At 41.0% G+C, this 23,713-nt stretch overlaps 1 protein-coding gene across 2 annotated transcripts in view; it reads right to left on the bottom strand.

The window, feature by feature from the left end:
- Positions 1-23,713, bottom strand: part of slc4a4a (solute carrier family 4 member 4a) — an 87,254-nt gene that overhangs the window by 51,997 nt on the left and 11,544 nt on the right. For both annotated transcript variants that reach the window (XM_071204337.1, XM_034090524.2), the window contains exon 4: positions 17,816-17,989. In XM_071204337.1, coding sequence (XP_071060438.1) covers positions 17,816-17,989 — 174 coding nt within the window. The remainder of the gene's footprint in view (positions 1-17,815; positions 17,990-23,713) is intronic.

Raw genomic sequence — 23,713 nt, 5'->3', positions numbered from 1 at the left:
AGGTGAATTAAATCACTCAGAATATCTCTCTCAGAGGCAACTTTAAAATATAGATTTTGATATGTATTTGTCACATTTCCATATTTGTCATGGATGATCCACTGTCTATCTGGCACGTCTTCAAGTGCCCAAAAGCGTTTTTATTTGGCAATGAGTTCACTATAAAGTCCTATAGAGCTCCATAAATACTGATTAGGGAGAAATGAATGAGTGAGTGATTTCGGACACAGCCATGTTCCAGCATGTGGTTGTGATAGTTGAGCTCAGGGTTAAGGAATGCATTATGTCAGTGAAGGTCCTCACAAGTACAAAAGCACAACTATCTGTATGTAAGCGAGTGACAAAGCCTCCTGATTACATAACAGCTCACTCATACTGCAGCATCAGAGAGTTGATTAATAAAATCCGTTTTTCCTGTGGACTATTCATCTGGACATAGAAGCCCCGAGAAAAAAGCAGGTTGTGGCAAAATGACCACCCATGTGATGAAATGGATGTATGCCATGCTCTAAAATAAAGAATTCCTTAAAATAGCTGGATTACAGAGAAATAACTTTGATCCCGTTTGAGTTCATTTCAGGTTTAATTTGTATTGTGTGCCTATACTGTGACCTGTTACATGTTTAATATTCAGAAAGCTCTTTATTTGTCTCATACGGCCTGTGCTGCAGCACCTCTTTTCACCCTCTGTCTGAAACCAGAGCCCAGTCTGTTCTGATTGGTTAGCTGGCGGGCTCTGTTGTTTTTGGTCAACTACTTAGAGATGTGTGCCCCTTACTCACGTACAATTTGTTGGAGCGCAAGCCAAGAGATGCAGGAGTGTTACGTAGTGATGTCACTATGTTACAGAAGGACTACAATGGAGGCGGGGGGTAGGGGTATTTGGGAGAGAAACTCCCTTTTGGTTTACATACACATGGCATAAATACCTATATATCAGCTATACAACACACAACAGGAATGGTAAGAAAAAACTAATTATAATAGGGCCCCTTTAAGGTCTTTCCCTTGAAGGTGAAATTGAGACAATTACATACACACTTCTGCACTATAACACTAACCACATTGAGTGAATCATTCATTCATTCAATCATTCAATCAGTCAGCAGTCAAAAAGTTAAAGGGATTGAACTCCCCCCCCGCCCCCATTTTGTTTGGCAGGTACAATAATAGCAGCAGGTACGAGACAGACAAGCAGCTGGAAGATTACTAGGTGGAGGACAAACTGTCTACACGTGCAAACACACACACACACACACACACACACACACACACACACACACACACATGCAGCCACACACAGCCACACACACACTTTTCACAGGCTACAACTAGCTTAAGTCAACACTACTTGTTTAATAACACCTTGGGTAGAATAATTTACAAGTACGTTTCACACATTTAGCTGACATTCATAACCACAGCCATTCAAGCTGATTACAGTAAACAGTTAAATTAAGCTTTAAATATCTATATGGGGATAATTGCATGCAAACAAAAGCAAGCCTTGCAAGGAGAGTCACTGCTGTATTTCTTATGGGCATGCAGTTAAATAAAAAAGCAGTAAAGGAATACAGCAACAGCAATTCTGTGTTGTTTTTTAACTTTACTAATAGCGCCATTAAAGTATAATTATGATAAAATAACCCACAAACACACATTTTTATTCTTCTCTATGAAATCAATGTAAAGACATCCTGATGAAGAAAATACATCATCTCAGCAGAATTAAAGGGGCCATATAATGTACATTTTCAGGTTCATAATTGTATTTAGTGTCTCTACTGGGACTTGTTTACATGCTTTAATGTTCAAAAAGCTCTTTATTATTCTCATACTGCCTGTGCTGCAGCACCTCTTTTCACCCTCTGTCTGAAACCAGAGCCAAGTCTGCTCTGATTGGTTAGCTGGCCGGCTCTGTTGTGATTGGTCAAGCGCTTAGAGATGTCCCGCTCCTTAGCCCATCAGCCTATCAACTACAATGTGTTGGAGCGCTAGCCAATAGAAGCATAAGTGTTACCTAATAAGATCACTATGCTGCAGAAGTAAACAAAGGAGTCCAATGGAGGTGTTTCAGGCAGGGGGGGAGTGTGTGAGAGAGAAACTCCCTCTGGAGGGAACTTTGGGATTTTAGCCTTTGCAGACCATTTACATGCACAAAAACCTATAAAACACAATCAAATATGTGAACATTTGAAATATTAGAATACAATTAGAAAGGAAATTATCTTAAGGTTCTTGAAGTGCAGTGTAGGGAGGCAGACGGTCAAAATGTTATCCAAGATAAATATTTAAATTGTTAGGGAAAAACTGATATTGCCTGTCCAGAATATTCAAGCTGGACACAAGCACCTTGTTGGTGATATTACAAAAGGTGGGAGGGTGGGTGAGAAGGGTTAGGGGGTGAGACTCAGAGCAGAGTGAAAGCAAAGAGGGGTGAGAGCAAGCACGAAAAGGAGGGATAGAGATGAAAATCCCATCGTTCAAACGCAATTTCAAAGCTCTGTGTGCACTAGCCAAGAGCCATGGGCATACAAAGAGGACTTTGTCCCAGAAGCAGAGGCTCATGGGATAGGGGATGGAGGAAGAATGCCCGCTGCCCGGCAGAAAGCTTAGTGTGACTGCCTCTAAAGGCCTGTTTAGTCCCACTCTTGACATGCATCCTACACGAATACCTTCCATCCCCTCTGACCGTTGTGGAAAAACTCAGCACGGTGTAAGGCTAAGGGGTCTAATAGCATGCTCATTGTCTGTGACTGTACATGCAATAATAATGCAACTCAGCATCGCTCATTCATAGCAAAGAGAGGATCACTGAGTGTACAGGAAATGTTTTTCGTGCCACAAGGTCTGAGGTTCAGTATGCAGGGCAGCTAGCTCACAGGCAGAAAACAGGGATTGGCTTGAATGCAGAGTAACAGCCAGAGGGTGGTTCATTGAAAGCACACTGTTTATACTCAGACCATCTAGCGCTGGCATGTTGTTGTGATAGCTGAGCAGAGCAGGTTCTGATGAGAACCGAACAAATACTAGCTGGGGGACACAACCTGAAATGAAAAAAGGTGAACTCAATGCACAGCCACATGTTCACTGTGCGTTCACTGTAAACAGCCCAACGCAACTGATCACAGCAGGGTTAAGTGCAATTCTAAGTTTGTCTGGAAAAGGGCATGATGCACTGATTCTCCAGAAACTCGCAGAAATATTGCCATTATTCCTGTTGTCAGGGAGACATGCAGGCACTTTCCCAGTTAGCCACCCCCGCATCAATAAATGAGCTGTGAGTTGACATATGATGAATTTACAGAATGTCACATGCAAGTGGCAGAGGCGCACAATGACGGATTCCAATTTAAAAAAAACAATGTCATATTTTTCTTCTTTTTTGTTGGATCAATGTAGCCAGGCCATTTTTATTTCTATCTTAAAACATACTTGCCTGCCAAAGCTAACATTGATTGGTCACTCAACAAAAAGAAAACGTACCTTTTAAGGTAAAGCCTTGTTTTATTGGTACTGATCTTTTCACCATATCAATGACGTATGTATTTTAGTGGATACTTTATTGTTAGATAGAGTATCTTCAGGCCAGTGTCAAGACGTATCAAAGAACGTGTTCAAAGATACAGAATCATAGCAATTTGGGTGAAGTAAATTAGTGGAGGCAGGTTGAATAAAAGTAGTAAAAAACTAAACTCCTATGAGATATTAGATGTGATAATGCGTATAATCCTTACTACAGTGCAATTTCATCAAATGTACTGTCTAGACTAGACTGAGAAATACGTTTTGTCCTTTTCTCTTTAAATACCCTTTGTGGGTTATTAACACTGAACAATGAAGCTAGAAGACCTATGTGGGACATGTAGACAAAGGGTTAAAAAGGCTTGAATGTTTGTGGTTGGGGGCAATGTTAAATTAAGAATCAAATCAATGAATATTAACTCATCATAACAATAACTCATGTCCAGATAGAAGAATTCAAACAAAAACAATGGCCTTCAAAGGTTTAGTGTAAGTAGTTTATCCAATCAATATTGACAGACCTTTTCTACTGATATACATTAAAAAGATTAAAAGATATGACACAGAAGAATATCTCCCATGTCTTGGGAGTATTTTCCCATTGCTGGCACTGTGTGAGCACAGACAAAGGTCTTTAACAAAACCTCCCCTCAATTTGTGATACGTTAAAGGGTAATAGTAAATGTTTTGAATATTTATTCCAACTAGAATCATCAAGGCCAATAAGCCATTACGTTATATCATAGTTGAATAACTCACCAGAATACATTTGGATGCTTCCATGTACACATGGAAAGTATTCACCACCAAGTGGAACATCGCACTGTGTATACACTTTTAAAGTAATAGTTGTAATTGTAAAGGGATCACTGTTGCCATAGGAATGCTGGATACATTCAAAATGCCACCTTTCCAGGAACAAGAAGGGAACATAATCAAGTTTTTTGCCTGACCTTTGTATTTATCTAATCAACTTTGAAACCCTCCATAAATCTCAAGACATTCATTTCTAAGAGAAGCGGGTATTCTTCCAGTGAAGCAACAGACATTGGAGATCATTTACAAAAAACTGCAAACATCACGGCAGTCATGGCTTGCTCTGTCTGACTTTGTGAAGTTAAACCCATTTGTAGGAGAACAGAGTTCCTAAGTAATCTTTGAAATCCTATTTGAGAGGACATTGGATCTAAAAGGATGGGGGGGAAAGCCTTGAAAAAAACATAATCATCAAAACGAGCAGGGGTCAAATGTCCCTGCAGTGGACACACATGTAACAAGGAGGATGCACTTTCATTCCCTGCAGCGTCCATCTGACCAAACAAGGGGATTTCAATCCAGACAAGGGCCGTCCCCCTGGGGGGAGGCATGATTCCCAGAGGGAATAACACAGGAAGGGAAGTGAATAACAGTAGGACATTAGGTAAACTGCATGCCTGTCAATTTTTCCATGCCTTACAAATTCCAGTTTTTGCCGTACCAACATTTTACAAAGGCAGAGTTGCTTTGGAGTCACCAGATCACAAAAAAAACCTTCTCTTTAGCAATAATTGTTAACACTGATTTGAAAACCTCTACTAAAAATCTAAATGGCAATGACCTCCATTTTACGTGTAATGCCTATGACATTCATGACGTCTGAAGGTTAGTAGGCTAGCTCACTAGCTTTCCCTAATAGCTTGCTGCATGCTAATGTAGCTACTTTGACCCTGAAAGGTCAGCTAAACAAGATCAAGTCAAACCATGCTCTTGCCTTCACTGTCAACCCAATGGGAGACTTTGGAGCGCTGTCCCTACCAAAACACCAAGGGAAGGAATATATTTGAGAAGAATAGTGATCATCACTTAGAAACGAACTTGGGGAATCAATGAATAAGAGATTCAAGAAGACAACCATGTCAGTTTTTTTGTTGGCTGCCTGCTTGACAAAACATGGGATTCAACAAACCATTCAGATTTGGCTCATTAGAATATATCGCCCATCCCCCTGATCGGAGACAGAAGGTATATTTGAACAAGTATGAACATTTCTCACAGTAGAAACCCAAAATACTAGTATGAACCAGAAAATAAGAGTATGCCCTCTTAAACTAAAACTCTTTCTCAGCATACTGTCGGTACGTTAAGACTAATGCTTATGAGGGGGATGTTCTTTTGAAGGACTTTTCTAGAACTGCAAAAGACAGGAAATACATTTTTTGTTGCGCAATTGGTTCTCACATTATGTGCTCTTTTTGTAATGTTTCTGCATCACAGTGAGTTATCTTCAAAATGTCCTGCTAATACAGCTGTGTTTGGATGCTTCAGAAAACTGAAATCAGACATGTTGCTATTCTATTGATAGTTTCACCAGTACAGGCAGCAACTCTTTATATTAGTAACTTTAAAAAAAATGGACTTAGGACCATCTATTAACCCCTTAAATCCATGAGAGATTTCTACATAACATAAACAGCGTTTACGCTACTCTACCCATATGAACCAGCAGAGCCAGCAGCACAGTGTTGACTGTTATTAAAATGTCAATGCTTCCCCAGCCAACAGTCGCATTTTCCATGAATGGAGAATTACCAGTGTTGCTGTAAACAAACCCAGGTGTGTAGGGTTTCACATATTCCGTGTGTAGGGTTTCACATGCTGACTTCATGGGGTGTTTTCAGGAATCAAGGATAGGATTTATTTCCCCTTTGACACATTTTTTTGTATGTATTGGATTTTTGGCAGGCAAGTAAAGACTTGATGCAGCTATGATGGATTGGATATAAAGCATAATCAGTAATGGAAAAGCGAGGGAGTAAAATGTGAATAGATGGCACAAGCCGAATGCTCCACCCCCAAGGCATTTGGTCCCTAACGGCCCGTCCACACAGCGGCGTGCGTTGAAGCTTGCCGGCGGGCGTGTCTGAAACTCGACCAACAACCAATCACATGAATCTCCCGCCCCTGACACACAAGCAGCGGTTTGATTGGCTAGAGCAGGCATCCTCAAAGTCCGGACTCCGGTCCGGATCCGGACCGAACCACAACTGTCTCTGGACTCTGAGCAAATTATACTTTTCATATGTATTATCTGTATTATCTGTGTTATCTGCGAGACATCGCCACAACGCAACGAGTCAAAATGATCCGCTATGTCCATAGACTGCAAACAGCGCTCTGCATGTCCTGTTCCACTGTCTGTGTGTGTCTATCAACGCATTGGTCCAATCACATTCAGTATCCCGTCAGCGTTTTTCCCCCCCAAAACATCTGCGAATCAGAGGCACAGTAGGGCGGGTCTTCACGGAATGCGGGTGGGAAAAATGTGTGTCTCGTCTCTTTCAACCTCTCTGAGTCAGAGCGAGAGTTTAATAAAACAAAATTCAGAGCGAGAGTTAACAGCTCATCTAGTTCCATCTGTACTGTAGCTAGTAGCCTAGTTTCACCTACCCCAGTTGGAAGCTTTGTTTTGAAAGAAAAGTTGTGGCTCATCAGACATTTATGAGAGAAAGTCTCCAATGTCCGAGTGCAAGTGAATGCAGCACAAGATGCACGTCATGTAACCCCTCCCCCGGTCCTGGCGCGAGCGTGGACATATGATTGCCGTCGATTTCATTTGAACGGGACGCCGCAAAACGAGAAGCATTCGGACCCAAGCACTGAAGGAATGAGGTGTTTGCGGTCTACACTGACAGAGAAGAGACTGTCAGTTTGGCTGGACACAGCATTGAATCAAAACGCACTAAAGCTGTTGATCTTAATCAGTTTGTGAGGCGTTTTGCTGAACAAAATGGTAATCGCCGCATTCAGCTGTAATAGACATGTCAACTTGATGCTCTGCTCACGGATGAGCATACAAAACTATTAAGATGATGACCGTAGGTGTGTAAATATTAATGCTGTCAAAATTATCGCGTTAACGGCGGTATTTAATTTTTGGAATTAATTGTGTTAAAATATTTAACGCATTTAACGCATGTGCAGAATGGCCTGCCGCATATATCCCACCAGTAGCAGCGCCAGGGTATGGCTGGAGTAGGCTACACCCATACCAAGAAATGACTTAGCCCCAAATAAAGTCCGCCAACTCGCGCCGAGAATTGCACAGACAGCAGAAAACAGAAACGGTTTTGAAAACTTTTTGTCACGTAGTGATCGTCTTCTCAATAGAACATCTTTGATAATGTCTTCTGGCCAATCAGAATCAAGATAACGGCGTGGTGTTGTTGCAGGAAGTCCCGACGGAGAATACTTTTGCTGTAGACAGGCGTGCACATAACTGGTACGCAGGTTATGTGCGTAATCTGAAATGCGTACCGTCACTTGTGTCACAAAGCGCATTTGCGTACCGACGTACTTGTGAAGCTTTTCCAGAAGGCGGTTAGATCACTGGACGACTGAGTCGGTCTCCGTGTGCACAGACACGGCTGCTGTTAACGTCGGTCTGTACAACGGAATTGTGCCAAAACTACGCCAACCGGCTGCGGAGGGAGACTCCCATGGGCGCGGGAAGGGGGTGCGGAGCTCCCCTGTCTGAATTATTATTTGACGGTTATTGCTGCTCCCGCTGTGCATAATCTGTGTAATATGTAGCCAATAAATTCCACATTGTTAGCTACAATTCTGTAGCCCCGGACAATTATACCTCAATAATATAATACATTAACCGTGCTTTACGTGAACCTCATCATGACATTAGAGAGGACGGCAGGTCTGTAATTTCCAGTGTTCAGTGAATGCAACAGAGGCAAGACACCAGACCAATCAGAAAGTTGCATGGAAATAAATGTGTGTGTGTGTGTGTGTGTGTGTGTGTGTGTGTGTGTGTGTGTGTGTGTGTGTGTGTGTGTGTGTGTGTGTGTGTGTGTGTGTGTGTGTGTGTGTGTGTGTGTGTGTGTGTGTGTGTGTGTGTGTGTGTGTGTGTGTGTGTGTGTGTGTGTGTGTGTGTGTGTGTGTGTGTGTGTGTGTGTGTGTGTGTGTGGAAATAGCGCATGTAGTGTGTGAGAGAGAGAGAGAGGGGGAGAGAGAGGGAGAGAGAGGGACCGGGACCGGGACCGGGACCGGTGCCAGCAGCAGGGACCGTGTTGTTAGCATCTGGTTAGCTAGCTGCACTAACGGACATACGGAGCTGTTGGTTCCACAACAAGCTGGAGGAGAGCTCTCCTCTCAGACTGAGAGGCTCAGGTGAGCTAAAGGACTCTCTGAGTGTTTAGATAGTTAACTTTAGTCTAAGTTATCTCAGTGGGTCTCAAACGGTTTGGTCACAAATTATTCAAAAGATTATTTCCGCGGCACACCTTCATATGATCATTATAGTTATAAAACAAATAAGAGAATAAAGGAAAAACAGTTATGAAATACTATATGGCAGTAAAACAAGAATACAGTTTGAAAGGGGAGTGATTTGTAAAATATCCATAAAGAAAAAGAACATCTGCTTACAGTTGTGTTTCATCTGGGTGTTGAGAGAGGTATCCATAGATCTCTTAATGTTGCTCTCAAAGTGCACTAGATTGATGCTTTTAACTTCAATATTTAAAAAAAATCTTCCCGGGGGAGCATTCCCCCAGACCTCCCTAGAGGAGGTGAGGTCCCCCCTAGAGGAGGTGAGGTCCCCCCTAGAGGAGGTGAGGTCCGCTCCACACTCGCAAAAAATAGCACTTTACCCCTGCCTATAGCCTATGCCGTGAGCTGATTATCGAGCCTTCATTGTAACAGTCGCGGGTGTAGTGTGTTTGCGTGTGGGGAGTGCTTTTGTGCGTGCTCTATAGTGCCCGTAATAGTGTTCACTGAAGTCCAGCACCTCAGCACCCCCACTCAAAATACCTTCCCGCGCCTCTGGAGACTCCCCCCCTTCACTGGAGAACTGCGCTAAAACAGCTGATCACAACGTTAACACTGATCACCAACCTGATCTCACCAGAATGCGTGACTCCACCACGACTCCTTAACACCACAATGCGTGGTGGAGTCACGAACTTTGTTACATTTGCGTGTCGGCACCACGCAAACAACCCCAATGTAAAGTGAATGAGGCTCCTTTGTCGTGGTGCACACACGCATTTCTACAACGTGCATTGTGTGTAATGCAACTGTTAATTTTATTAAATTAGTTTGTTTTTAAGGAAGGCCAGAGCTTCAGCTGTGTCAAATAGATTGTTCCCTTTAGTTAACGTTATTTAAAAGATAATGATCATGTCTTGTATTACGAGCGTCCATTCCCATTGGATAACGGAGAATTTTACACCCGGAAGTAAGTAGCCTATTCTCCTTACTGTTGATTGATTTTACAGTGATATCTGCACTACTCATCGACTAAAAAACACCAAATTGTCCTTTTTAATTACACAACATTGATTGGTTTGAATTGTGTGCAATGCTTTTGTATTTTCCCCCTTCGATTCGGAGAAACAAATATTTTTTCGGAGTTTTTGGACGGCAGAAGACACTACACTACCCAGAATCCTCAGCTATCGTTTGGGACTACACCATGAACCCCGTGATCAGTCCTCAAGTTCTTTGATTGGTTGACCTCCAACTGCATTCCATATGAAAAAAAAACGTTTCGTAAAAGAGAAAATCATACTTTATTCAGCAGTGCTTGCTTTACTCTTTGATAGTCATCACATGAATGCATTGTAATAAATGGTTTGGCTGCATTAAATATTACACATCTGTCTTAGTTCTTTATTTATCTACAGAGATCGGGCATCAGAATACACCGGAAACTATTCTTTTACCGTTCTGTTTTAATTTCACAATAAAGTTAGTAGTAATATTTTGTTTTGATATTATTGTTTTGTATTAACTACTAGACGACTGGATCATGTTAAGACCATCTTTTTTTGGTTGCTATGGGTTTTTTCCATCGCTTTTGTGTTGTGCAAAATAATATTCGTCGTAAACTAAACCGGAAACAGCAGTATATTTTATTTTGTTAACACTGTAAACTTGACAGCCTTTTAACCCAAACCACCTACTGGTTAAAGCACGTTATTACACGTTTAGAGTAATTGCAATGCAGGAAGATTGTGTTGCTTTTTAATGACTGTTTAAAATGCCTTTTTCTTAATGTCTTTCATTTTTGTAACGCACTTTTGAATGTGTTATATTTTATGAAAACATTCAAATATTAAGAGTACATACAAAATAGTGGGAAAGTAGAAGGTCAATTATATAAATATAGAATAGAAAATATCAAGAAGATACTCAAATGATATCTAGAGTAAAACAGTTTAGTGCCTGATAGGAGGATGTGCTAACTAATAAGGCTTTAATTAAAGAAATGTGCAGAATACGACAGTGTAATGGTGGAAGTATACACACATTGATAGATGTCTTGTAATGCACTGTTGATGAACCTGTGACCCAAGTTGTTCATTCATTGCATAACTACACTGTTGTGTATATGATATGTCAATAAACCTTAGAAAATCTTGAAATCTTGAAAGGGATGTGCAAAATAGCAATTATATACAGTCTTTAATGAACTATTAGAGAATAACGAGTAATGAATATGCTTTAAACGGATCTGCAGATAAATATTTAGTCTTCTCAAGCAACCAACTATCAAATATCTCGCCTGATTGTTGGCACTTGACAATCACCTTCACTGAATTTCATTCAGGTGTAACTAAAGTCTGATTTAAGGGTTGTTTATATTTCACATCATTAATCCAAATCTGTAAAGTAACTAAAATAAATGTAGTGGATTAAAAATACCAGGTTAACCTTAAAGAAAGCCCTCAGGATTATAAAAGACCACCATCACCCCAGCCACAAACGGTTCTGTCTGCTGCAGTCTGGCAGGCGGTACCACAGCATTCGGACTAAAACCACCAGACACAGAGACAGCTTCATCCCACAGGCCAGAAGACTATTAAACACCTGAACTTAGAAATAACATTCATCTGGCTGCTACTTAGAAATTATTTATCTAATATATCATATTCCAATCACTTGTAGACTCTTATTGCATTATTTCACTATTTTTTCTGTGTATCTGTTTTATTGCGTAGCACTGTTGGAGGAGCCTGTGACCTAAGGGGGGGGGGGGGGGGGGTAGGACACGTTCGATTCCTGTTTTGAATAGTGTGCCGTAGATGGGTTTCATTCCATTTCAAAGTCCTTTTGGACGCTCTGTGTAAACGTCGCGCATCCAATCACAGAGGTTGAGGACTGATCACGGGGTTTGTCAAGCTAAGCACATGGTGTAGTCCCAAACGATAGCTGAGGATTCTGGGTAGTGTAGTGTCTTCTGCCGTCCAAAAACTCCGAAAATATATTTGTTTCTCCGAATCGAAGGGGGAAAATACAAAAGCATTGTACACAATTCAAACCAATCAATGTTGTGTAATTAACAAGGACAATTTGGTGTTTTTTAGTCGATGAGTAGTGCAGATATCACTGTAAAATCAATCGACAGTAAGGGGAATAGGCTACTTACTTCCGGGTGTAAAATTCTCCGTTATCCAATGGGAATGGACGCTCGTAATACAATACAGGGGACATGATCATTATCTTTTAAATAACGTTAACTGAAGGGAACAATCTATTTGACACAGCTGAAGCTCTGGCCTTCCTTAAAAACTAACTAATTTAATAAAAATAACAGTTGCATTACACACAATGCACGTTGTAGAAATGCGTGTGTGCACCACGACAAAGGAGCCTCATTCACTTTACATTGGGGTTGTTTGCGTGGTGCCGACACGCAAATGTAACAAAGTTCGTGACTCCACCACGCATTGTGGTGTTAAGGAGTCGTGGTGGAGTCACGCATTCTGGTGAGATCAGGTTGTAACACTCTGTGGTCACGAAGTACTCCACTAGCCCCCCCCCGTTGACTTTCCTGAAGTACTCCGCCGTTGATAGAAATCAACACATAATGAATTAAGACCCCACGGTTTGATGATTGATAGGTGTGTGGGCTGTCTTTCATTTTGACACATAGAATTTTTTTATAATAAACATACATATGTATGTTAAATGGATATATCCGCCTTCTTTCATTTATCTTTCCATTCCCACAACAATATAGCCTACATAAAGAAATGGCATATTTTAGACATAGTTTGAATGGTGATTAATCGTGATTAATTATTTTTTAAGCTGTGATTAATCTGATTAAAAATTGTAATCGTTTGACAGCCCTAAAAATATATTTTTCTTTGAGGGGGTCTGCCCCCAAAAAACAGTTTTAAGTCCTGAGAAAGTCAAATAAGACGGTGTGTAAAACTACACTGCCCAGCCAAAAAAAAGTAACCACTTTGATTGAACTAGGCCAGTAGGTAAGGACTCTCCACTGGATAATAACTGAAGTATAAAAGAATGCATGACTGAAGTGATGGAGACCATGTTGAATGCAAACAAAAAGAGGAAATAACAGGTCCCCCTCTCAGATTCCACAGCAACCAGAAGAACATAAATACTGGCTGGTGATTTGATTAATCAGATTTGTGATGGAATAAAAAATGCACTGTGCATTTCCTTAGCTGTGGATGAGTCCACTGACACCACTGACAAAGCTCAGTTGCTGGTGTTTGTGAGTTTTTATGATGAGGCAAAGAGGGAGTTTGTTGAAGATGTGTTGGGCCTGACGAACCTCAGTGGACACACAAGGGGGCAAGACATTTATAAAGCAATAATGGGAATGCTAAATGAAAGAGGGTGCAGCTGCCTTTATTCATACTGATATTCTGTACACACTGTGAAGACCACTGAGACAAATGTAACATTTGTGATATTGGGCTATATAAATAAACATTGATTGATTGATTGATTCATAACTGTGCAGCTCTTACGGCCCGTCCACACAGCGGCGTGCGTTGAAGCTTACAACGCTTCACCCCATTCACTTTGAATGGGGTGACGTCACTTTTAGCCGAACTGCATTTTGGGAAGCGACGTGGAGCGTTACTCGCTTCCTGCAATGTTCAACTTTTGGCGCCTCGGCAGAAACGTCAGCCAATGAAATCCCGTCTATGCAAATCTGCCAGTACAAGCTCCAGCCAATCAAACCGTGTGTATGCTGGGAGAGACTACGCAGGTAATTTCCTCATATTACAAAAAATGGAGGGAAAATTCATTATAGCGGTAGTGAATCACCCGGTGCTGTATGATCAGTCTCTGTTCATCTACCGGGATACAAACCGGAGGAACCAGGCATGGAGGGAGGGGGCAGAGACAGTGGGTGAAACTGGTAGGTTTTCGCCTCTTTGGGGATTTTATATCCAGTTTACTTCGTTTTAACATTGCTATTGCTTTGTATGTCGGGGGCGGGAGATTCATGTGATTGGTTGTTGGTCGCGTTGCTCGCAAAAAATCCCCAAGCTTCACATGCCCACCGCCAAGCGTCAACGTACGCTGCTGTGTGGACGCTCCGTGAGGCTGCGACTCTGAGGGGTCATGCACAGACACAATAACAATGAAAACTGCTGCATACAGATTATTTTTGTTTTTGCAACCTCGTGTTAAGAATCTTGTTGCAATTGTTTAAAAGTTTGAATGACCGTAATAAACGGACCTTTCTCTTATTGAAACATTTATTTTGGACCTTTAAGATTTCTATTTGAGTACCCCTGGGCTAGAGCTTGTTCTGGCATACGATTCGATTGGCTGAGGCTTCTGCCGAGGCTTCAAAAGTTGAACATTGCTCAACTTTTGCCGCGAGCCACGCCAGCAAAGCTCCGCATCGCTTCCCACAATGAAGTTCGGCAAAAAGTGACGTCACCCCATTCAAAGTGAATGGTGAAGCTTTCAACGCACGCCGCTGTGTGGAAGGGCCGTAAGGGTTCAGGGTTTAGGGTTCTTCGGGGCCTGAAATTGTATAAACATGAATGGGACAGCACTTTGAGGTGACATCACCTTGTTTACACCAGTTGTGGGTGTGAGCGGTTTTATTCCAGATTTAAACATCTTTAAAGATCTTGCCTTACCGAGTGGACAACAGGTAATTGTCAACAAATGTATGTACTTATTTTTGTAACAAATAGTAAGTGATTATTTTGTTTTGATTGATCAGTTGCCTAATCATTGCAATGGATATTTGAGTGATTTAGAATAGGTTTTTCTTTAGCCAAGTCTTTGTATTTATCTTTTTTGTAACACTTTATGCAGTTTACAATAATAGAAAGAAACAATTAAGCTGTCATTTTCCAGTTCATCTTGCACATTCAAGCATTAAGTGTAAGACCCCAACATAAAAGTCGGCTTCGCAATCACGTAACTACAAGCACAATAACCAAACTCCCAAAAGAAAATGTTCCTTGACTGTTTAAATAAAAATACTAATCTTGTTTAACGAAGTGTGAGCATATTAGCCGGCAAGGCTAAAGAGTTACTGCATTGCTGTTTATACATATATATATATATATATATATATACATATATCTTATATCCATACAAACAAATATAATCAGTATAAATCTGACAGGTTGTGACACCAATGGCAAACAAACAAAAAAGAGGAAATATCTGCTACAGTAACTTAAGCTGTATCTTCAGGACGCTAGAAATGATTAAGTTCACGGAAATGATCAGAATGGGTCATTAGTAGGAACTGCTTGGATTTCAATGATAACACGCACTGTATGTATTGGGGAATCTTATGTATGTTTTGATGTTTGTGCTGGAGCCGCTTTATCCAAAACAGCACTCCGGTTAGAGAGTTGGCACGGAGACAGGAAGTACAGTCGTTGGACTTTATATTAGCTTGGTTCTGATCATCAACACAGAATACATCATGTTTTATGTGGAATCACACACAGGATGTCGAATGGGTTTGATGAGAATGAATGAATGTAGAGATGAATGAATGTAGAGAAGAGAATGAATGAATGTAGAGTAGAGATGAATGAATGGTTTCTGCAAAATACACAGAAATAGAAATAAGGTTCACATTACAATAACTAACCAGACTCTGGTTATTAATAATAAGCAACAGCAATACTAATTGATGCTAAAACACATTAGACACGTTGCAAACACACACATGGCTAATCAAGGCTAAGTTAGCATCTCATTCACACCTGATCCACACACTATGGCCCATTCCCAAACCGCCCCCTACACCCTACACCTACACCCTACCCCTCCGTTTGCGCGTTCACGCGGAGGGTCTGCCATATTGAGGGCTGTTCCAAAGCAACGAGTGTGGAGCATGGATGTATAATAAGAACTGGATACAGCGTGGGAGGCGGGCCTCATTCATTCCTATGAGAGCTGCTCATTAGCGCATGATGATAACTTTTGAGAGAGTGAAACGTCACAGATTACCCGGCATGCCTGAGAAGTACCCCTATGTGCGCTCATAGAGCATGCGCAACTTTAACCAAAATGCTCGTTCACATCAAGCACGTCAATTTGCGTACATGTAACAGCACCATGCGTTCATGACTGCATGGTAATGATTTGTTCTTATGATGGATTTGATATTAACGAGGCGGTAGTTAGCAGCTAGCGGCTAGCTAGTCATTATGCTAATATACACATCGATCGTTATGTACTTATATTACACTGTAACAGGATCTAGTGATATCCAAGCAACAGAGCTTCATTTAGCATGAAAGAATGATTGCACTGTATATATATATATGAACGCGCAACCTAATCAGCTCTAGGACCCGCAGCTGCGCTACTTTAGCTGTCCCTAAATGTGCCTGACTAAAACACGAACGATGTAACGCAGATCAAGGAAAACAAGGGGAATTTACAACAGTATGACATGGTAATACTAAACCTGAATGTAGTGGGATATAAGACTTAATGACAGAAAAACTCAGATTACACAGCTTCTCATGCATTTCATTCTAAACAGCAAGCTGGATGATATCTGAAACAATACCACCTGTAATACCTTCTTCAGTTGCTTTGAAGGCTCCTCACAGAGCGGTGCAACTCCAGTTAGATCTATATTGGATTTATGTCCTGAAATAAATCCCCCACGTCAAGCGATGTATAACAATCACATTTTGTTTTGGTCCTCTTGTCACTTCACGTGCATGCACGAGAGGAATTCGGAAAATGTAAATGATATTGAAATGATTATTATTTTCTACAGTGCACGCCCATTATGATTATTTTATATTATTAGTTACCATTATTTATTTAATAATATCTTGGTTTTTTTGCACAAAACAAATCTAAAGAAAGAAACAAAACCCAGTGACGTCTTCATTAAACAGAGCTTTCTAGGCGTAAGGTAAACTCTATGAGTGAAATTATAATGTATGTGCTGTTGGTCAGGATTCCTAGAAGCTATTAGTATATTGGACCAGACTTCATCCCAATCAAACTCTGGATCCAGATCTGGGATATCGGCCCTCCATATCGCCTCTAACGCCAGGGGTCTATAAGTGTGTTGTGAAATGAACCAGTAAAGTTTAGAAACATGGCCACTTGTGCCTCTAGTGGAGTGTAGAATTGTATGCAGCGGGTGTGGTGATAGAGGACTTTGCAGTGGAACACCGCTAGCCCTTAAAGCCGACCTCAACTGTAAATAAAAGAAAAAGGAAGAACGAGGTAAATCAAATGTTGTACACAGCTCCTGAAACGAACGCAGACCTTCATCTCCATAGATTCTCCCCAGTATATGAACCCCTCTCACTTTCCCCTGAGGAAACTGAATGGGATGGCCCCCAATCAACAATCTGGCATTGTTAAATAATGGGGAACATGGATTCCATGCATAGGGGCAGCCACATAGTTTCTCTACCGCCCTCCAGACAGACAGCAATTGTGATACAATGGGGCCGAACCTGCAACGACACATAATATATATCTTGTTGTAAATTATATTTCAACCCCTTCCAATTCATGAAAGATGTCACCCAATGGATGTAACGCTTCTTCTTCCCTTTCTTCCTCAGTTTTCCTCAAACTGGTTGGAGCTCTTTGTCTGAGGGTCCGCCTGAGGGCATATCGCACTTTATACTCTATAAAGGACAGAGGACGCTCCAGCCAACGTAAGCATTAACACAAATTGAACCCCACACATGGGCATGCACTCTAAGAGTGATACACGTATGTCTACAACCAAGGACAAAAGCACAGCATGCTCCTACACACAATCCTTAAGACACCCAAATCAGCACTAGTACAATTACATCCGAGTAGCCATTACTTCCAATGAAAATTCTGACTGAAACGGACTCTTAACTCAGCAGGACACGCACAGCTATTTCTGGCCACTAAATGGACTCAGCAACTTTTCATGTAGAGTTACAGGGGCATTTATTCTGGAAAAGAGAGCATCCTTCAGAAAAGAGCGACATGAGCCCTAATCCGCCCCGACAGGACGTCCATCTAGACTTACTGAGAGGTCTGAGGATGCTGTTGCTGGGCTCATCGTTGTTTTCTGCGTCCGACTTGTCAGAGGTGTTCTCCGTCAACCTCTCCTTTCTGTCCTTGTGGCCGGTTTTCCGACGGTGACGCCTCCGACGCCGATAGCTCTTGGGCACGTGCACGCCGATGTAAACGGTGTGGTGACCTGCAACAAAAACAGAACAGCTGATAAATTATCTGACACTATATCCTGACAAATCCAGATTGCTGTAATGCATCTAGGCTTCACAGTTGAGATCTTAAATATGTACTAAATACATGACCAAAACTCCTATAAAGAAGTGCAAAGATAGAATAATTAGAGAATCACAATGTGATAACTATACTGCAAAACACATAAATTACAACATGACCTGAACCCAAACATGACCACTTCTCAATTCAGTCAAACAGGGAACATTCTCACGTTCTCAAGTCAGCATAGAGGAGCGGGGTTATAGAGGTTGCAGTACACTGTCAAAACAAATATTTGGACAGAAAAAGAAGTAAGATATAGCAGTGAAAACGCCATAACTGCATGCATGACTACATCCCTGCTATGTATTTATTTTGGCACAATACCAACAGCCGGACAGTTTTACATGTAGTTTGGTGGTTTAGCAGACAAGTGCCAAGCAGACCAGACTGTTTGTTGATAACATACCATTTAGATGGATTTTCTTCCTAACTTATTACATTTTTTGCTAGTCTGGAATTTCAGGTGAAATTTAATATAATCATACCTGAGTGATACATTATGTACGTGTGTTTACACAGCAATGAACCATACTGCAAATCTTTTTCTGTTACAACAACATTAAAGATCTGAAGCTCCCCTTAAACTTGCTGACGTTAATGCTTGTAAAATGCTGCAAATGATAATAGACAGGAAACACGTGGATTGTGCAACTGGAATGGTTCGAAACATTTCTGATATTTATGCCACTTTATTATTTGGTGTTTTTAAAGGAGTATTGTGCTCATTTTCAGGTTCATATTTGTATTGTGCCTCTCCTGTGACATGTCTCCATGCTTTAATGTTCAAAAATCTCTTTATTTTTCTCATACTGCCTGTGCTGCAGCACCTCTATTCACCCTCTGTCTGAAACCAGAGCCCAGTCTGCTCTGATTGGTTAGCTGGCCGGCTCTGTTGTGATAGGTAAACCACTTAGAGATGTCCCGCCCCTTAGCCTATCACATACAATGCGTCAGAACGCTAGCCAATAGAAGCGCGATGTGCTTGTCGCGCGTTTATGGGAAAACTAAAGGCCCAATTTTCATGCATGGACCAAGAAAGAACTCAGAAACACTAATTAGGTTTCACTTTCAATAACATTGAAACTTTTAGATAGATGCTCTATAGCAGTCATATTATTACACAATGGACCCTGAAAGGTTGCTTTTAATTATTTTAATATCCATTGTAGTATACACTTTGTAAGCTGACTAATGTTTGCTCTTTATTAGTTTAAGTAATGTCATACTGTAGTTCAAGTAAATTATAATAAATCAATAACTCTTGATGATTTCTGTGTACTTTTCTTTCAACAATACGGTTACCCAGACACTGTATTGAAACTGACATTCTTGACCACGTTTTTGGTGCCACAAGGTTGCCTTCCGAAGTAGAGGAAGGCTATTAAAAGCAACCTTTCAGGGTAAACATCAAACGTCCTGCTGAAACAAAAGGCTCTATACTATCAGTCAAACGTCTCCTTTTGGAGTGCGTCGGGTAACGCTGAGCCAAGCACTGCACATGACCCAACCAGGAAGTGGCTGAAACCCTCAACACAACAAACAATGTTTTCTCTTGAAGAACAACAGCAGCCATTATTCTATGGTTACACAATGCCTGTTTTTTTAGGATTCATTTAAATTCACTGACACCAAAGTGGATACAAAGCTATGCTATTGTATTATAGACATGACAGATCTAAAAAGGTTTGAGCTGTTTCACCTAAAATGGGAAGGGATATTGTAAGTCATGGAATTCAATGTGGTTTTCATGTAAATGAAACCAAAACACTGAGCAGATATTGGCTAGTTGTTAAATACTAGATATCAGACATCAGTTTGTAGTGTGCTTATACCATTGATGTCAATGAGAACTAATTCTCCAAGATATCTGAAAATAAACAATAAAAATAAGATTTTAAGAGAGCAGCATGCTAGTTGCTGATTTCTAATGGCGATAAAACATTGTGCATTTCGATTTGCTTGTTACATCTTATAAAATACAAAAATTAAATACATTATCAAAATATATGAATGCATCAGCTGATGCGATTTAAATGCATTTCAAGCCATGAAATATATATAAAAGATGTGTATGAACAAATATTTGGTGATTATTTTACTATAACTTCCGCAATCAGTCTTTTTCGGTAACTTTTCCCCGTCACACGGGACAGATTAAGAGGAACTATCCCGAAGAAAACAGTTGGAGACAGACCCGCATCACCCACACTACTGGGCTGCAGCCTTGGCTTTTGGTTCAACAAAGACGCCACCGATCCAATGTTTATGGGATAACATAAAAGCGCTAGATCAATCGTACACAGCTAAAACCCCGACGGCATCAAAACATAGATTCACCTAGAAACAAAACTCCAAGTTGAGATTTTTGGGGGAATTGTGGAGATTTATTTTATGATTCTGTGATGTTTTTAGTTATTTCTCCCAATTTCATTAAAATATTAAAACATTACAAATATCAGGGACAAGGGACATTTTTTCCAAGCTCTGGGCAGCTCCTTCATTTCCAAAAGGCATTGTATGATGAGAGAATACTGCACATCCTGACACTTTTCTAGTGTGAAAGAAAAAATGTGGGATGCTGCATAATATTTTGAGCTGGCAACATCCTGCGAATTAAGTGTTGCCAAGATGGAGGAAAGTGCGAGTGACCAATGAGACTGCAAGCTTGATGCTGAAGCTCAGACAGTTTATTAGAGGATCTTTTCCCCTTTGGAACCATGACATGTGGAAAATATTTGTGTCTGTATTTTTACAATGCTGCAAGTACACGTGGGACATTGTTAACATGCCACACTAAGTCGGCATGTCAAGTCAAGGCATGTGTCATGTTGTGTACCAAACTGAAATGGAGTGGAAACCAGGCCCACTTACATTACATTTGAGTTTTGGAGCATCAACATTTTTAGCACATTTAACAACTTTTAGGAACCAATTTGAAGAAGGGTTGTTCAAGTGTTCCACCTGAGTAGCTGATATAGCAAAAAACAATCAGCAACTGATTTACAGACATTTTCTTGCCAATGTAAACAAATGGGGATAAGGTGTTTTGGGCATATAAAATGACATCACGTACTGACATGACAGCTGTAGTAGCACCGTTAGGCCACTAAGAAAATGTGCTTTGATGCCTGGCTCACTTCCTAAGGGCTTTGTCGAGTACAGCATAAGAAATCCGATTGTCTTTATGAGAATATAATAATAATAATAATACATTACAGTTATAAAGCGCTTTTCCTGGTGCTCAAAGCGCTTTATAAATGTAATGTATTATTATTATTATTATTATATAGTTTAGGATATATATGAGGAGATCATAATGGAATTAAAAAAACGCAACATATTGTTACATTTTACCTTCACAGTGGTTCATTAAGTAATATCAGAGTCGAACAATGAAGCGATCAGACTTAACATACAGAAAGTGGGCATTACAAGAGAAGCAGATGGCTGGACAGGAACAACAAAAGAGAAAAGAGACATAGACAGACAGAAAGAAAGACGGCGCTGCTATTCGGGCTGATAGATGAGCAATAAAGCAGAGCATGAAGATGCTTGCACAGGTTGAACGAGCCAAGAAAGGATGTAAGAGAAAGAGAGGAGGGTGACAGAGAAAGAATAAAAAATAGTCGAGTCAAGGAGCTCGAAAGGAAGATTTGCACACTGCCAGAGCAGCTTTGTGAGGCAACTTCCTCTTCTTTTTTTTGCTTGGAAGAAGAACTTCTTTTGGAGCTGCCTGTAAGCACACACTGAATGAATTAAAATATGGTGTATGCCGGGAGGTTTGTTTAGCTCACTAGATTTCTGAGGAGAGGCAACACCACCGCCAGTTTCCCCAGTAACCGCGCCGCTGGGACCTGACCAGACCAGTGGGGAGGATGGCATACGGCCACGCAGCACTAGCAGCATGCTAATGCTAAATGGCTTTAAAAATATACTTTTGGATCAGTGGGGGGGAGACAGTTTTTTGTCCGAATTAGCTATACCTCTTTTTTTTTTCATGAGATGAACTCAAAGATCTAAAAGATTTTCTATATACACAAAATAACCATTTCTCTCAAATATTGTTCACAAATCTGAAAAAATCTGTGATAGTGAGCACTTCTCCTTTGCCGAGATAATCCATCCCATGCTGATTAGACAGCATGATTATTGCACAGGTGTGCCTTAGGCTGGCCACAATAAAAGGCCACTCTGAAACGTGCAGTTTTGCTTTATTGCGGGGGTCTAGGGGGGTCCGAAAACCAGTCAGTATCTGGTGTGAGGGGTAGGGTTAGGGTTAGGGTAATGTTGTGAATCGAGTGGCCTGTGTTCGTCGTCCATAACATACGCCTGCCCATACCATAACCCCACCACCACCATGGGCCACTTTATTCACAACATTACCCTAACCCTACCCCTCACACCAGACACTGACTGGTTTTCGGACCCCCCCAGACCCCCCCTCTCCTTTGCCGAGATAATCCATCCCACCTCACAGGTGTGGCATATCAAGATGCTGATTAGACGGCATGATTATTGCACAGGCCTGCCTTAGAATGGCGAACTGGCGTAACAAAAATCTCCAAGACCTCCTAGTCCATACCAAACTGAGTAAAAGCATTACAACTAGGGAGGCGCCTCGAGTGTCTGAGGTTGCTTTCGTTCGCCTCCCCCACGTTTTCAATCCCTTCTCTCGAGAGGGGAGCAATGTACGGCAGGCCTTGACACCTAACACAAAAAACGCTATTTATGCAATTAGGTGCAAGGCCTGCCAGAGACTCTATGTGAGGGAAACGCGCAATGAGATCAGCCTCAGAATTAAACAACATCAATATAGAATTAGAGACGGGGACGGCACGAGCGTTTTATACAACCATTTTAAACTCCATGGCCTTCAGAATGTAAGTCTATGGGCCTGAAGAGCAGTAGCGGCTGGATCACGGGCCAGAGGCGAGCGGCGGAGTGGAGGTGGATCCATCGCCTGGGCACCATTGACCCGGGCAGACTAAATGAAAAATACAATTGATGGGTCCGCCTCCCACGACTTAAACATGTTTTATTAACTTTAATAACCTGTGTGATCTCCTCTCCCCCCAGGGTCTCTCCCCTGCAGATGGGTGATTGTAATTCCCTTCTCTGCGGGTGTGTCAGCCTGTTTTAATCCGCCCTCCACGCATTTTAGCACTTATATTTATTTATTAATTATTTATAGATCCTCCTCATCTGGACTTTTTTTATTGGTGTGCTACATTTTTATCGCATGTTTTTAGCACTATCTTATCTATCTTAATGGTGTTCATATTTATGTTTTTATTACTTCTTACATGTTTTTATATTTGTAATGTATATATGTTTTTATCTGATAATGATCAAAGCCACATGAGGAGGGAGGCTTTTATTTGTTTATTTATATTTATTTTAAATGAATTTATTACCTGGAGGCCAGAAGACCACCCGCAGAGAGAAACTCTTCACCTACCTGCTACCCTTTTAATTAAACAGAGCCAAAAAACATCTGCCTTTTGGAATCTTTTAAACTTACCCGACCTTGATTTTAGTGGTTTCTGTTTTTCAGTGACATCCAGTTCATTTTACACGATTTTACTAACCCGGTGTGCCTTCCTTTATTTTATTATTATTAGTTAATTTTAAC

Source organism: Pseudochaenichthys georgianus, chromosome 9 (genome assembly GCF_902827115.2).
Source record: "Pseudochaenichthys georgianus chromosome 9, fPseGeo1.2, whole genome shotgun sequence".
Lineage (NCBI taxonomy): Eukaryota > Metazoa > Chordata > Actinopteri > Perciformes > Channichthyidae > Pseudochaenichthys > Pseudochaenichthys georgianus.
Note: the sequence above shows the minus strand (reverse complement) of the source record. Positions and strands in the feature narration are given on the sequence as shown.